At 33.8% G+C, this 18,091-nt stretch overlaps 1 protein-coding gene across 8 annotated transcripts in view; it reads left to right on the plus strand.

Annotated features, from left to right (window-relative positions):
* MAPK10 (mitogen-activated protein kinase 10) overlaps window positions 1-18,091 on the plus strand; it is a 326,039-nt gene that overhangs the window by 244,069 nt on the left and 63,879 nt on the right. For 4 of the 8 annotated variants that reach the window (XM_032146549.2, XM_032146272.2, XM_032146124.2 and 1 more), the window contains one exon: window positions 973-1,044. The exons of 1 other annotated variant lie outside the window; for it this stretch is intronic. In XM_032146549.2, coding sequence (XP_032002440.1) covers window positions 973-1,044 — 72 coding nt within the window. Of the gene's footprint in view, window positions 1-972; window positions 1,045-1,119; window positions 1,148-3,861; window positions 7,878-10,255; window positions 10,328-18,091 lie in introns of those variants that run through there. 3 more of the 8 variants (XM_058433151.1, XM_058433134.1, XM_032146621.2) reach the window with 3 other exon arrangements.

The raw sequence follows: 18,091 nt of genomic DNA on the forward strand, positions 1-18,091 counted from the left end.
AATGGGAGGAAGGTTACCATGCAGAAAAACCTGCTTGCTCCCACATCAGGCATGCCCTGCTGTCCCCTGCACCTAGCCCCGCCTTCCTTCCCCAGGGAACAATTCGGCCAAATGATTCTGCCCAAAGGTTCCCTTTGTCCCTAATAAAAAGCAAGTTGGAAAGGGGGTAAAGATTGGTAAGAGAAGGCAAAGCATGTTTTCCTAACAAGTTTGACAATTTGGAAATAAATATATGTACATAACAATTTTTAACACCTTTAATACTTTTTTCACTTTCCTTCCAGATGACTCCTTTATACATGTGCTAATTCATCATATGTCTTTTTTCTTGAAATATTTCAAATGGAAACTAAAACTGATGTTTATTTACAAGAATAAACTTCTGAAGGAAAAGCTAAGTCCCAAATACCAGGAATTCCAATTCTTTTGCCTCTAAACTATGGTTCCAGTCATTTCCTGGTTTATTGGATTTGGTTGAATTTATCTTGTTTTGCCCCCACCCCCTGGCCCCCTGAAAAAAAGGTGGTCTCTTGTTGCCCTATTCTCTGTAACTGAATAGAATAGAAAATGAAAATAGCCACCTCTACAAGTTAATATTGTTTTCTCTGCATCCAGAAAATGACACAGAAAACCCTTTGGTGGCTTTTAGCTGTCACCTGCCATGGAGATACTTTTGGTTTAGCTATTGCTTTTCTCAGTCACCAATGTCACCACTTTGTGGCACTACTGAGAGTCAATGTAAGGCACCCACAAAGTAATGGTTTTTTAAACATTAATTTGATTTCTTATACTAGATACTGTTTATGTAATAGCACAGTGCTGGTTTGCATTCACCTTTTGGCCAACTTTTGGTGGGAGGTGAAAATTGTACTTTTAATCGAACTGTTCTTTTCCTCCTCCTTCAGAAGTCAATTATCTTAGTTAACTTTACTTTCCTCCCTTTTCTTCACTACCCTCTCTCTCCTGTTCTAGTGGATATATGGTCTGTGGGATGCATTATGGGAGAAATGGTTCGCCACAAAATCCTCTTTCCAGGAAGGGACTGTATCCTTGTACCTTTTGCTACAGCTTTACCTGTTTTGTTCTCTCTCCCTTTTAAACACATAATGATTTTACCAGGAGAGTAAAGATAGAAGCAAAAAGTTGGGTAAGTGGTGTTATTGTAATAAAAAAGTGATAATTTCTATAATCTGACCAGTACTGAAGACTACCTACCACAATGATTTCTTTTAATTAAATTTCAATGGGCTTTTTTCTTCTAAAATTACTTTCTTGCCTGCAACTAAAAATAGAAATGCTATTTTTCTTTAATAACAGAGGCCACCAGATCCCAAATGATTAAAATATATTTACCTTTATAACTAGCAAAATAAGTCACTATTTGCAAGTCATTTTCCATCTCCTTTCTAAAACTATTTTGTGCTTCTACAACATTTAGGCATAATAATTGCTCTCCTTGCTGACATTCTAAGCTTCTGTCTATGGCTTCGTTGATTTAAATTACTCTTGACATTAAATCAAGTCTTTAACAGGTCAATATAGCATATCCTCCTCAAAACATGAACTTCTGCATTTAAAAATTGTAATTATTGTTCAAGTTGCTAGTGGTCAGGTGAGTTTAATGTAGACTTCTCTAACCTGACTTGGAGATGTGACATAGACATACATACTTGTTTTCCCAACCAAATTTATAATTTCATAAAGCAATTTTAAGTTCTACTACTGAGTCCTGCAATAGAGTCCATCAGAAATTTCCTGTAGGGCTATCTATGATTTGGAATTATCAAATGAACTGATACATTTCTTAAATGGCCAAAAATTCACTCTCTAGTAAAGGTACAGATTTGTGTTGGTAATATATAGACAATACAGTTTACATATAATAGTGGAAAATACTTTTAAAAACACAAAAATACCTTACTACAAATACAAATACTAGTGCAAATCTAAGTACAACCACAGTTGACAACTTTAACAATTATAATACAGGATTGAATTTAGTATATTTATTACATATGGATGTTTTGGAAATTGGCAATAACCATGTGACCCATAACTCTATTAACCGTTCTATTTGATTGATAAGAAAGTTTTATTAAGGAATCCTTTTCTTATGTAAGAAAGGTTATGATTTTTATTTAGGTGTTAAAAAGTCCAATAGTAAAAAACAAAAACAAAAAAAAACTGACTCAACAAGAAGTGGGTACCATAATAAGCTTGTATTTAGGTAGGTGTTTATTCATTCTGCTGGATATTAATGAGATAGTCTCTAAATTCCACTAGTAATGTAAGAGTGATGACATAGTCTAGAACTGCACTGTCTAGTAGGTAGCGACTAGCCACGTGGTTATTCAGCACTTGAAATTATAGCTAGTCTAAATTGAAATGTGTTTTATGTGTAAAATGCATACCAGATTTTGAAGATATTTTTAAAAGCATGTGAAATATATTATTAATAATCTTATATAGATTGTGTTAAGGCGATAGCATTATGAATATATTGGGTTAAATATATATACCTGTTTTTTATTCTTTTGAATGTGGACATTAAACTTAAAACTACATATATGATTGGCATTTGTGACTGTCATTTTTCTATTGGACAGTGCTGGTCTAGAAGATAAGAAAACTACATGGCAACCATTTATTTATAACCAATCTTAAGATCTTGAATCTCTGTTTGCTCCATGTTCCTTTCCTATCTATAGTGTGAAGTGTCATTTTCACCATTAGATTTCATATGGCTACTTAGGAAAATTTATTTCACTTATCTGTAGTTTGGGGATTAATTATATACCTAATATAGTTTATTTGAACAATATTATAGTGCACATTCATATTTAAATGTGCTGACTTTATTCAAAAGTAGGAATTATTTTCTTTATGCTTTTGTCTTTGGTATATAATACATTTTAGACAAAAAAGAACCTCTCAATCAATACTCAGAGTGAAGTTGCACAGCCACATCTCTCTAATACCCTTGTCAGTGGAAAGCAAAAAGCCACAGGATTTCTCATTTCCATGTGACATTTTGTTACATGTCACTTGATTTCACGTAGCGAGGTTGTTCTCTGAGATCTTATTTAGCTCTTCAGGCGTTTATAAGGATTGCTTTTCTTCTATTTTGACAGTATTAAATTTAAAAGCCAATAAAAGAGAAAAAAAGCAAAAAGTTTTAAACTCAATCTAACCCTTCAGAAAAACAAAAAACCAAAAGCAAAGCACCATATTGATAATTTTATTTTCTTTTAAAAATTTTTCTCTTGGAAGCGCCCCCCCACCCCCCCCACCTTTTTTATCCTAGTTTGTTTTAGAAAAATTTTTGGAGCTGAAATTAAATTGTGTGAAAATTAATACATAACATTTATATCCTTGATATGTATGAACCTAGACATTTAAATAATCTCTAATACAGATAATGTAGATTATAATAAAGGTTTGCATTTATTATATAAATGTATGTATTTCTTTATCTCAAGTGATGATTACATAGTACAGCAGTCTTTGATAGCCTAGTGCCATATGTGATAATGACCCTGCATGTGGACCTAAAAGTTAAAAAAAAATTGCATAAAGACACCTACAATGGAAAGCCTTTTGCTTAAGTTAAATTTTACCAAAAAATGAGTAGGTATTTTCCAACAAAATAAGTTAGAAAAAATGTTTCCTTTTTGAAAATGTTTCCATTTGGATTTCTTAGCCCCTTTTACCTATAATTAAAATTATAACTTGATGTTTAAAGTTATGGTTACATTTAAAAAACAAACCTATAGAAATCTCAGTTAAACAATGTGCTTTGTTAATTTTGAGTGGAATTGTTTTATTACTCTTTAAATGTAATTGTTATCATTTTATGCACAGGACTTCCTACCAACAACTGAGCAGTCAGATAACCTCTCAAACTATGACTATCAGACACAAGGCTGAGGGCTGATTCAAGTTATTTATCGGCAGAAGAATTACACAATTTTAAGCATATCGAAATTACTCTAACATTTATTGGAAGAAATATCAAAGCTAAGTATATGCTAATTGATACCTTGACTACTTCCAAGGCTCTCCAGAAATTTCAAAAAATAATCAGAGGTTCTGATGTCTTTCACCTAGAATTACTCAGAGTAATTTATATTAAATTACTTTGAGGCTGAAAAATGATGTGATAATACTATCATAATAATCAACATTTTTCTTCTCTCTTCACAGAACTTTTAAACTTGAACCCTAAGCAAAAATAGTAAAATGTCTTGACAAATCAGAGAATCTTATGAAATTGTCATTGATGACTGAAGTTTAACTACTTTCCCACATTCAAACTATCTTTGCATTTTGAGAAACATCCTGGGGGTTTCTTGGTGGTTGATATGATCTAGATGATATCACAGGGAATTGTCTTGGTTACTAAATTAGAATGTTGACAAAATAAACAAAATTGAACAAAATAAACAATACATATTTGCTTTTCCACTTATTAGTTTGCTAATTACTTTAATATCCAGAGGATCACTTCTTAATACTTATTTTTCTTGTGTAAAGTGTTTATTAATTATGCATACACTATCATACACTTAATTTTCACTAGTTTTATGATTAAAACATTTCATAGCATATATTTTTACATAATGTTTATTTGAACATTATAATGCACATTCATATTTAAATGTATTACTAAACATTCTTTAAACATTCTTAAACCCATGCTGACTTTCAAGTTAGAGAGTAGTAAATAGGCCAAGTCCATTATTTTTTGTATGTAGCCCCAAGAACAGATAAAAGAAATCAATGACTTTAGCTTCACTCAGATTTTGTTCCTTTCAATAAAATTTACAGGAAAGCAGCTTTACAATGCTTCCTTAGAAGTTTTTTCTAAGAACTATCCAGTCATTCACTGCCTCCACCACCCCAAACCCTAACCAGGGCATGCCATCTTGTTGATTATCAAAGAGTCCTATAGTCCCAGTTTAATTTTCACGAGTCCTTTCTTCAAACCTGCTTCTTTTAGATACATTCTTTAACCTTATTTTTTCCATTCTACTTCAAATGGTAGCACCTTCTTTGAGCAAACCCTGTGATGTTCCTTTAAGTTCTCGGCCAATATTCTCTGGATATAAAGTTAAAGACAGGCATACTGCATGCATTTGAAAATTCTAGACCTAAAGTATATTATATCCAAAGCTAACAGCTGCACTGCTAAAATAGCTCCTCTTGCCTTTCCCTCTGAAGAACAGGAAATTGCAATTAGAATGAAAGAGATATACATACAACCTTGCCAGGGAGCCCAGTTATTAAGGTATAGGTAAATGGTTTTCCAAAAGTATATTTGAAGAAATAAGAAAAACACCCTCAAGTTAACTGAATGCTATATCTTTTTAAAGTTTGAATGTGAACATTAGGAAAGATCAAAGTAAAATGAACAAAAATTTGTGGTTACAGATTGTTATATCCATCTAGCACAGAGATATTTTAAAATTCTTCTTGCCTCTTTGAAATAATAGTGCTTAATTCCTAATAAACTTTTGCAACTAACAACTTACTACATAGTCTAACTCTGTTTCTTAGAATTAAGACAATACAGGGTTATTTCAAACAATATAAAATTTATGGCTTTAAATAAAGTTAGGATGAGAAAACTTCGTAGACATTCTTTCACATCTATAAGCAAATTGCATGTAATTATAAACAAATATTTAAAAATAAAATTATTGTTTATTTGAATTTGTTTAAAAGAATACATTTTTACCACTAGTGTGCCTGCTAACTCTTCTCTTTTGTTATTATTTTATGCAAATGTGAGACAGGATTCACCAGAATGGGAGCTGGAGATTCTGAGGTTGTAAAGAAATAAAAGCAAGTTTAATAGGTAGACTCAAGGAGAAAGTCTTTTTCTGGTTTCCTGGCATTACAATATTTAGCATTAAGTTCTGTAAATTGTTGCTTATTTTTCTTACTTAGATTCACATGTGCAAAATATGTACATTCTTAGTTTATTTATGTATGTCAGTGGTCTTTTAGAATTCTATCTTTGAACTGAAGTTTAGTACAAGGTCCTTTTGTTAAATAACTAAATTTATGATTTAGTTAACTAATTTTAAAAGAAATGTTCTAATTTTATAACTGATAACTTTATAACATAATTTTTGTAAAATTATAACAAATAATTTTCAAAGAAATGTTCTGATTTTAGAAAACTATATTAAATCTTGCTATTGTGTGTTGAGTCATTCATTGAAAGAAAATTTGTCGAATTCTACACTAAATGAAAATATACTTAGGTGTGTTAAGGAGAAGTCTCAGAAATTGTGATAAAAGAGTTACATAATCCCTTAGAGAGGAAACATTTTCCAGGATAGAAGCTCACATAGTCCAAAAATTATTTAATCGTGGATCATAATTTAAGCTATTAGATGGAGTGTGGAAGTAGCAATATAGTTCTTCATTTATTTAGATTTAACTTCCAGGGCTTACATTATATCATTTCTATCTCTTGGTTAGAAGTAGAAGAAAGATAATTCATTATAAGCTAATTTCTGACAAATAATATGACATGAGATTTTCAGAGGTTCTCACTCTGAAAATTAATCATATTTTGGTAACACCAAAATTTACTCAACATTTCTTCTAAGGAAAGTGACTCAGCATCTGAGTGTTACAATTGCAAGTGAATCTGCCTTCTGCCTATGGGAATGCTAGGATGATGATGGAAGAATGTGATGAATCAGAATTTTAAAAGCCAACAGAATTCTACCTTGGCAGCATTAGTGTACAGAACTCTTAGAGAGACCCAGATGCTGTATCAGATTGTCTCAGAAAGCATAAAATGAAGTTTTCAACAGTGATTGAATTTGCTAATTACTTCTAAGGTCTATGCACAGTCCCTATTCATTGGAATACCTGACAATTTCATAAAATAATCTATTCTTAACTTGATTAGCAATATAAATATAACTAATATATTCAAATACATATTGTATTAGTATGTTTATGTATCCTAATATAGAGATATAGAGATACCACTACCACCTTCCTGTTCAATAAGAGTTGGTATCAAATTCTTTTATTATACATTTTCTGTTAGTGGAGATGGCAAATTCATGAAGTTTGGAAAAATGAGTTTATCTTGAGCCATAATCCTCTCTTGAGTACATAAAAATCTATATAAATTTATGTACATATATTCAATTTTTGTAATTCAAGATAACAGCGCTTATCATTTCTAGGCACAAGGCTTAGCATTTTGGTAGCATAGATGTAAATATTCTCTAGGAATAGTGAATGGTGAGTAAAGTTAAAGTGGGAATTAGAAAGATTTCTAGGATATTATCACCCAGAAAGATATATTAAAATAAAGAAAATGAAATTCAATATGTACATCAGAATTTCAGATCTAGAGCCTATATCTCTGCATTATTTTTATGCAAAAGCTTTGTGATCTATTAAATCTATCTTGAGTTCTGCCCATGAAGATATATTTTAAATAAATGTTCTTCTTTTACATTGTAATATTTCCCAGATCCCCCACACCAAAAAGAGAACTGTGAGATATACCAGTTATTAATACCAGTTATTAAATCAACAACTGGTCCAAGCATGGTGGCTCACGCCTGTAATCCCAGCACTTTGGGAGGCCAAGGTGGGCATATCACAAGATCAGGAGATCGAGACCATCCTGGCCAACATGGTGAAACCCCACCTCTACTAAAAATACAAAAATTAGCTGGGCATGGCGGCGTGTGCCTGTAATCCCAGCTACTAGGGAGGCTGATGCAGGAGAATCACTTGAACCCAGGAGGCAGAGGTTGCAGTGAGCCAAGATCGTGCCACTGCCATCCAGTCTGGTGACAGAGCTAGACACCAGCTCAAAAAAAAAAAAAAAAAAAAATTAACAACTGTATAGAACCAACTGGTGCAAAAGCAACATAGAGACCAGAATTTAATTTAGACCATCTGTTGTTATTGTTGTTGCTGTTGTTTAAAGGCATGTGAAGAACAGCAAAAAACAAAAACAAAAAACCAAGGGATTTTAGCCTGAAAGATAAAATTGGCCAGTTTTAGGAGAGGAATGGTTAGGGATTACAGGTTATAGTTACATACTGTAAGGTTCTTATTTGGATGAGGAAACACAGTAGTTCCTGTTTACACAGTGAAGTTCCATAGAGTCAATGTGAGTCAATATGCAGGATGCCTTTCTAAGTGGTTTCAACAATAAAATAGACTGCCTGATGAGTGGTGGGATTCCTCCATTGGAAAGATTTATTATAGATGTAAATATATAATTATGTAAATTTAAAATAAATAAACCTTTTCCAAAGATATTTAATTCCCAAATATAATTTTAATATATTATTTAATACATGATGATTTGATACGTAAATAATATTTATTGGGGACTCGCTATGTACCAGGCAGCTGTGCAAGGATCTTTATCAGACATAACTTTTTCAAGTCTTTTATAAAACTCTACATAATAAATACAGCTTATCATCAATATTTTAGAGGATAAAATTAAGGTTTAGAGAGAAGTAACCTGGCCAAGGTCACATAGTTGGAAAGTGATAGAGTTGGTTCTCTAGCAGAAAAAGATGAACATATCTGCCAGAGATATTGTAAAAAACAATTTTATGCTAAATGAGAAATAGAAATAGATGTTTCCTAAGTCCCAGACAGGTTAATGGCAGAAACCATTTTTTTTCTAAACATTTGAATGGAGACAGGCAAGAGAAAACACTGCATATTCAGATTTTTGGTCTCAATGTTTTTTGTATATCTCTTCCACAATATCTATAAAATATAGATATACCATAAATAGCAATTTAGTCAAACTGGTCTCTTTGGACAGTATGATAGGAATACTTGGAATTTAAAAATAAATACGTTTTCAGTTTTTTTCCTTAATCAAAGATTTCTCAATACTACCCTGTTGTGAGACAGATATTACTTGAAATTACAAACACGTTAATAATAAAGGGATGCACAACTGTTTGCTCTATCTTTCCCTGATATTTCTGCATGTCAGTTGCTTTCCTAAACTGGAAGCAAAACAAATTTGCTTCTTTGGGTATGCTTATCACCTTCAAAGCCGTAACCATTTCTTTGCAGTGATCACTTTGTTTAGGTGTTAAATCAAACAATGGAAACTTTGAGTTTAACCCGAGTGAGATTTTCACATTGGAATGAATCTCATGAGGATCTCTTTAAGGTCACTGCCAAATTACAACATGTAATTTGAAAAGTAAGTGGAGCAAAATTATATTGTGCTGCTGTCTTAATGCCTTTCCCTATTTGCTCCCCCCCCAGCATCCCTAATTCTTCTTGTTTATTTTTCCCCCCACAAGAATACCCTCTCTTTCTGACTTTCAAGTAGAACAAGTGAGTAACCAAGTATAGTTCAAGACAGAGATTTCACTTTCTTGCTTCACCCTTCCCCATTTTGCCCCTCCCTGTGTGCACCCTGCCCTGGCTTCCTGGTTTTAAGTTCTGGATGATACTTGGCAATAACAGAGAGGCCATTATAATTTCACCTTGAATTCCAGGTTTCTTTTGATTCACAGTCTCAGAAGAAGTATCAGCTCTTTAGTCATGTTGTTTATTTCACATTGAGCCATCCCATTTTGAAAGCCAGCGTTTCTTATCATTATAAGGCAACTGTGTTTATAAGAATAAGACAAGGCTGCCTGCTGAGAAACATGCTCCTTTGATGAGAGTCAATGAAACTAAGACAACATATTCTGAAACATTCATTCTTGAACTGGCTTTTCACTTCTGGAACTGTATTTATATTTATAAATAAGGGTAAATGTGTTTTATAAAAGAAACTCTTTTGAGGTTGCTGGCAGCTCAGCTTTTCTTTTTTCTTTTTTCAAATATGTATACAATAGTGAAAAAGAAACTGATTTGCATATTAACAGTATCTAGAATAATTTATGATAAAAATCAGTAGGATTCTAGTAGATGAATGTAAATTAGACCTTTTAAATCAAAACCTAAATCAATCATTGAGTTATAATTGCAAAGTAATATTATTCTAAATTAGGTAGCATTGGGTAGCGTTGTTATTTCAGTTATATGACAGAAAAGGGCCTTGACAGCCTATGTTCTCCCCTTGCCACCATTTAAAATACTAATGATCATGCCACTGGCTTCTCATCCAGTCAGTGAAAAGTCAGACTATTGCTCTATGGCATGAGTAGCCCAATGTTTTCATTTATTTGTTGTTCTATTCCTGTGTTCTTGTTTATCCTCATTTCATTTTTGTTTTCAGTTGACATGTGGTCAGTAGGGTGCATCATGGGAGAAATGATAAAAGGTGCAGTGCTGTTTCCTGGCACTGATCGTATCCTTCTTAGCAGCCAGTGGTATTTATGGGTGTCACTCTCAATTAATTCCCTTTTGTCTCAAATGCAATACGGCCTATGGTATTTCTTCACTGTCCTTAAGAGAGTTTCTGTGAGACTCAATGTCAAATATTTACAAGCTGGCATTATGGCAGAGCAACTTTGTTTCCTAGTAAGATCTTATGTGGATAATACAGTAACAAATATGAAAGAGTCAACCTGATATCAAAAGGTCTGCCTTAATTCAGTTCTACCAAACTGATAACATTGAGTACTCTTCTTTCTTGTTTTTGTAGTTGTAGAAGTTTCAAAATTAAGATATATTCATAGCTAGATAATAAATAACAAAGTCTTTCAGTTCTAAGACTGAAGATTTATACTTTGATATAATGAGAAATATTCATTTGGCATGGAAATTTTTATCAGATTCACGTTCCTCCACAAATACTAATTGGTTTGTTTTAACATATATTCAGAGAGCATGGATGTGAATTTCGTTTTACAATTGATCAAGTTTTTCTAAAATTATTTTTCTTATTCACTCCATTTATGGGAATAATAGCTCTAATTCCTTCTCTTATTTTCTGCATGTTATTAACAAGTGCAATAATTAAAACCTCATTAATAATGGTTATATAAAATATCTGAAGAAATACATTGAAATCACTTGAATAAGTAAAAGTGATTCTCTCTTAAGCAGCAAATAATTAACAAGTAAAGATCAAGACCAGATGTGGTAGCTCATACCTGTAACCCCCAACACTTTGGGAGGCTGAAGTGGAAGGATCACTTGAGCCCAGGGGTTTGAGACCAACCTGGGCAACAGAGCAAGACCCCTGTCTCTACAAAAAACAAAAATAAAAAATTTAGCTGGGCATGGTGAAAGTACCTGTAGTCTCAGCGACAAAGAAACTAGCTGGGAGGATAGCTTGAGCCCCCAATGTCAAAGCTGCAGTGAGCAGTGATCGTGCTGCTGCACTGCAGCCTAGGTAGGCAACAGAGTGAGACCCTGTCTCTAAACAAAAAACAAACAAACAAACAAGCAAAAAGATTCCAGAGGTTCTACAGTATTAAATAGATATGAATAGTGTGTGATTAGTGATTAGTATATGGATGTGTCATGGGTCCTAGCATCAGGCTTAAAAATAAGTTACTCCCTTAGTTAGTTAAATATCCCTCTACACTTAGTCACTTATGAAAGTTTTATGTCTTCATCCTACTAAAGGTAAAACCTCTGCTTTAATAACATACTTCAAAAACAAAATTGAGCCTATAATAATGGGGTTTTAATGTGTAATTAGACTAAATCTAATTACTAATACAGTGTATCCATACCATATTATGATTAGCCATTTGCGTTGTTTCTAATATCTACATTACAATTTTTTATCAAATGTCTATAATATAATGTACACACGAGGATTAATATTTATATCTGGTTTTACATGTATACATATATGAATATATATATATGGTTTCATACACATATTCTCTCTACATATTAAAAGAAAACGTCCTGGAAATGACTGAATTAGGCACTCAATTTTTGTTGGAAGAAAGGACTTAAAATACTTTAGTTAAAAATAAAGTTACACTGTTTTTACTTCTGATTATTCTTACTAAAAACTTTTTCTGATCTTCTGCTTGACACACATTTTAAAAAGTCTTTCTGTCTATGTTGCTGTTTTGTCTTCTAAATATACATTTTATTAAATGACATCTATAATTTACCACATCAATGTTAATGCTCTTTGAAACTAACTGGCTTTATAAAAACTGAATTCCTTCAGATTTCTTAAAAATCAGGAGGAATTTTAAAAAACAGGACTTCTTTTATTCCCAATGAATTATAAACTTGTGTTTGGCCTTTGGGCATGAATATGAAATTGTCTTTAAGTTTTGGCTGATTTTAGATAATTTGATGAAAATAGACTCAATTTGTTAACTTAGTACTCTTTGCTTTTCCAGAAGTTCATTGTGGTTGAATAATTGGTGACTAAAATGAATATTTGCCACCTGTAAATTAAAATGAGTGTTTTTTATGATCTTTGTTATGTTTCTATTAAGAAAAATTAAAACAGATTTCTACAACTGAATTACCAAATACAATTTAACATTTTTCAAAATAGTTTCTTGGGAAAAGTTGCTTGTGTGTCATTTTTTAACTTGGGTGTCAAAATTCCTTGTAAACAATGCTTTAGGGTTCTGGTAATGTGGCAGTATCCCGTTCAAAGCCGTTGATATTTAGATATGAAGTCCTTTATGGAGCTCTTGTATGGGGACATATTTGTAAATTTCTTGGAGAACAAATAGGAATCATTTTCTAAAGTATGTCTTCTGATTGTGGGCTGTGGTCTCAATGATTTCAAACATCTTGGTTAAAGTTTTAAATTAGTCTTAAAGCAAACAAATTTCGAACACTGAATATCAAATACTTAACCTCTTAATGTATAAGACATTAATGATTTAAAAAATTCTGTTATTTGAAATGAGTTTTCTGAAAATACAATAAAATTATACCTAAATCTATTAGTTAAATAGAGACATTAAAATAGAGCTGGAGATATGCCATATTATAATGTATACCTATATAGTAGGTTATAAGGAGTTATGTTATTTTGAATCAATATATCCTCATTTATATAAAAGCATTCTCAAAACAATGATTTCTAAAAGCTCTTGGAATATGAGCTATGCATAATTTTTTTTAATTTTTAATTTTTCTGGGTACATAATAGGTGTGTATATGGGGCACATGAGATGTTTTGATGCAGGCATGCAATGCATAATAATCACACCATGGCAGGTGGAATATCCACCCCCTCAAGTATTTATCCTTTGTGTTACAAACAATTCAATTATACTCTTTTAGTTATTTTAAAATGTACATTTAAATTATTATTTACTATAGTCACCCTGCTGTGCTACCAAATACTAGATCTTATTAATTCTAACTTTTTATTTTAGCCATTAACCATCCCCACCCACCACCGCCTCTGCTATCCTTTCCAGCCTCTGGTAACCATCCTTCTACTCTCTATCTCGATGAGTTCAATTGTTTTGATTTTTTAAATTAATTTTAATTTTAATTTTAAGTTCCAGGGTACATGTGCAGGATATGCAGGTTTGTTACATAGGTAAACGTGCACCATGTTTGCTGCATCTATCAACCCATTACCTAGGTATTAAGCCCAGCATGCATTAACTAGTTTTCCTAATGCGCTCTGTCCACCCACCCAGCTCCCCTGACAGGCCTCAGTATGTATTATTCCCCTCCCTGTGTCCATCTGTTCTCATTGTTCAGCTCCCACTTGTAAATGAGAACATGCAGTGTTTGTCTTTCTGTGCCTCGCTTATTTCACTTAACATTTTTAAATGTACCACATTTGCTTTATCCATTCATCTGCTGATGGATGCTTAGGTTGCTTCCAAATCTTGGCTATTGTCAACAGTGCTGCAACAAACACAGCAATGCAGATATATCTTTGATATACTGATTTCCTTTCTTTTGTGTATATACCCAGCAGTGGGATTGCCAGATCACATGGTAGCTCTATTTTTAGTTTTTTGAGGAACCACAGAACTGTTCTCCTAGTTATTACACTAATTTACACTTCCAGGAATGTACAAGGGTTCCCTTTTCTCCACATCTTCACCAGCATTTGTGGTTGCCTGTTTTTGGATATAAGCTATTTTAACCGGGGTGAGATGGTATCTCATTGTAGTTTTGATTTGCATTTCTCTGATGATCAGTGATGTTGAGCACTTTTTCATGCCTGTTTGTCATTTGCATATCTTCTTCTGAGAAATGTCTATTTAAATCTTTTGCCCGTTTTTAATCAGATTACTAGTTTTTTTCCTATAGAGTTGTTTGAGCTCCTTATATATTCTGGTTATTAATTCCTTTTCAGATGAGTAGTTTGCAAATATTTTCTCTCATTCTGTAGGTTGTCTCTTCACTTTGTTGATGGTTTTCTTTGCTGTGCAGAAGTTTTTAGCTTGATATTATCCCATTTGTCCATTTTTGCTTTGGTTGCTTGTGTTTGGGAGGTATTACTCAAGAAATTTTTGCCCAGACCACTGTCCTAGAAAATTTCCCCAATGATTTCTTAAAGAAGATTGATAATTTGAAGTCTTATATTTGTGTCTTTAATCCATTTTGATTGGATTTTTGTATATGGTGAGAGATAGGGATCTAGTTTTATTCTTCTGCATGTGGATATCCAGTTTTTCCACACCATTTATTGAAGGGACTGTCTTTTCCCCAGTGTATGTTCTTGGCACCTTTGTTGAAAATGTGGATTTGTTTCTGGGTTCTGTTTTCCGTTCTATTTATCTATGTGTCTGTTTTTATGCCAGTATCACGCTGTTTGGTTACTATAGTTCTGTAGTATAATTTGAAGTCAGGTAATGTGATTTCTCCAATTTTGTTCTTTTTGCTTAGGATAGCTTTAGCTGTTCTGGGTCTTTTGTGGTTCCATATAAACTTTAGGACTGTGTTTTCTATCTGTGAAGAATGCCATTTGTATTTTGATAGGGACTGCATTGAATCTGTAGATTGCTTTGGGTAGTATGGACATTTTAACAATATTGGTTTTTCCAATCCATGAATATGTAATATCTTTCCATTTTTTGTTTCCTATTCAATTTTTTTCATCAGTGTTTTATAGTTTTTATTGTAGAGGTCTTTCACTTGTTTGCTTAGGTTACTGCTTAGGTATTTTATTTTATTTTATTTGTAGATATTATAAATGGGATTACACTTTTGATTTCTTCTTCAGATTGTTCACTGCTGTCATATAGAAATACTACTGATTTTTGTATGTTGATTTTGTATCCTGCAACTTTACTGAATTTATCAATTTGAATAGTTTTTTGATGGAGTCTTTGTTTTTGCAAGCATAACATCTTACTTTCCCTCTACTTTTTTGTCTCGCCCCATAGTCACCACAACTGGGAATGTGCTGAGTCTCACCTGAGGCCAGCAAGTCTCAGAATTTCACCCAAGGCCCTCAGCATAGTACCTGGGTATGCTGCTGGTTATTCAGTGCCCAAGGACTCTTCAGTTAGCAGGTGATGAATCCTGATGTGACTGGGTCTTTCCCTTTAAGGTAATGGGTTCCCTTCTGTCCCAGGGTGTGTCTAGAAATGTCATCTGGGAACTGGGGCCTGGAAGGGAGGCCTCACAACTCTGATTGGTGCCCTAGCCTACTGTGGTTGAGCTGATATCCAAAATGCAAGACAAAGTTCTTTTCACTTTTCCCTTTCCTCTCCTCATCTGGATGGAAGAGGTCTCTTTTGGAACCATGAGCTATGCAGCATGGGGGTAGAGGAGGGGTGATGCCAGCACTCCCTTAGCTGCCCTGGCTGGTATCTCAGTAGGTCACATGCCCCAAAAGTCCATTGACTCTGGGTCGAGTTCAGGACTAGGACTTTCCTATGAGTTGCAGTCCTAGTGACTTAGACTGCCTTTCAAGTTTATTCTCAGCCTCAGAGCAGTTTAGCTTGCAGTGGTAAGGCTTGTGGGATCTCAAGTTCTGACTGCTGGGATTGGCGATTCCCCTCTGGCTAGGGCTGGTTTAAATGCTCCTTCTGTGGGCGGGTGTCAGCTGAATTTGGTTTGTTTTTACTTTCTGCTATAACAAGGGCAGCACTGAGTTCATTTCCTCACAAATGCTATGCTCTTCCTCTCCCCAGCACACAGAATTGCTGCTGGGGGATGGGGAAGGGGTGGCGCTGGCAATTAAAGACAGTTTTCTCCTGCCTCTTCAGTGCTTATTTCAGCAATGTGGAATTAAAACCAGATACTGTGAGTGGTCATCTAATTTTTGGTCCTTATGAAGGTGCTTTTTGGTGTAGGTAGTTGTTAAATTGGGGTCCTTTCAGGGGGAATGATTGGTGGAGCCTTCTATTTTGCCATCCTGCTCTGCCTCCCCTGACACGTCTTGTTAATATATGAACTAACTCAAGAACAAAACTTAAAATGTTAAAAAGGTATTATATCTTTTATCTTTTGGCCTAAAAAGTTTAACACATTGTTTTTAGTAGATATTTTAAGTATATGTGCCAAGTCTGTCCCACAGACTCTGGCTGAGTGATGGATGACAAATCCAAATGACAAAATACCAATACTCTGACACAGGTATTTTGCCTGACAGTGTGGCTAGGGGGACTGCACCCCTTAGCACCACCAATGAGAGTGCAGTGCAACCCAGAGTGCAGCCCCCATAAGCCATAAGCCAGTAACACTTGCATTTATTTAGTACAGATTTAATGACAAAGGCTTGGAGCAAACACAGTTTGTGGGTAATTAACTTTGCCAACCCCCTGAGTAGAGAGCAGTCCTGTGCAGGAATGATCAACGGTCGGTTTCTAGAGACATGAGTAAACCAACTTATCTAGATAAGTTCCTTTCCCTTGTTATCTACCCTTTGCCTTCAGGCTGTGGATAACAGAATTTGGCTGCCTTCAGCCATTTCTCCTCCGAAGCTTTTGCAAAACCTCCTGGCCTTCCAAGAAGGTTTGAGTCTTTCCCTATAACTTTTTCTTACAACTTTTCCCACCACCCTGACTGAACTCCTACATATATGTTAATTGAATTTTATTCAGTCAAATGTGTTTTTAATGCTCTACAAATGAATCAAAATTTAACTGTTGGGATAATTTTGAAGGAGGGGGAGATGTAATGAATTTTATCATAGCTGACATTTTTACTTAAGAAATTATAAAATATTTTATATTAAACAAGTGAGTTAATATTAAATGCATAGTTTTTGAAGAAGATTAATAAATAGACACACATATGCTACCACTCAGGTTAAAAAATAGACCATTACCAATACTTTCAAATATTTTTATGTGCTCCACCTGCCACAACCTTCCTTTTCTACACAGAGTTAGCCACAGTTCTAAATATTTGTTTTTACTATCTCTGCGACTTTCCTTATGGTTTTACTACCTGCATATTTATCCCTAAGCAATCTATGGTTTAGTTTTATTTATTTTACATACCATACTGTCATTGTTATCTTGTGACTTGCTTTTTTAAAAAGTTAACATTATATTTTTTAGATTTATTCATGTTCATGCACTGGACATAGTTAATTCATTTTCATTGCTGAATAGTGTTTCAGTCTATGAGTATCTATAACTAACTCATTATCCTATAAGTAGACTTTGGAATATATACGAATTTTATTATTATTATTTTTTTTATAAACCATGGTACTATGAATATAGGCTTGTAAGAACACATGTGCAAGGTTTTCTTAGGGCAATCATTAAAAAGTCAGGAAACAACAGGTGCTGGAGAGGATGTGGAGAAATAGGAACACTTTTACACTGTTGGAGGGACTGTAAACTAGTTCAACCATTGTGGAAGTCAGTGTGGCGATTCCTCAGGGATCTAAAACTAGAAATACCATTTGACCCAGCCATCCCATTACTGGGTATATACCCAAAGGACTATAAATCACACTGCTATAAAGACACATGCACATGTATGTTTACTGCGGCACTATTCACAATAGCAAAGACTTGGAACCAACCCAAATGTCTGACAACGATAGACTGGATTAAGAAAATGTGGCACATATACACCATGGAATACTATGCAGCCATAAAAAATGATGAGTTCATGTCCTTTGTAGGGACATGGATGAAACTGGAAACCATCATTCTCAGTAAACTATCACAAGGACAAAAAACCAAACACCACATGTTCTCACTCATAGGTGGGAATTGAACAATGAGAACATGGACAC

Source organism: Hylobates moloch, unplaced genomic scaffold (assembly GCF_009828535.3).
Source record: "Hylobates moloch isolate HMO894 unplaced genomic scaffold, HMol_V3 SCAFFOLD_2, whole genome shotgun sequence".
NCBI lineage: Eukaryota > Metazoa > Chordata > Mammalia > Primates > Hylobatidae > Hylobates > Hylobates moloch.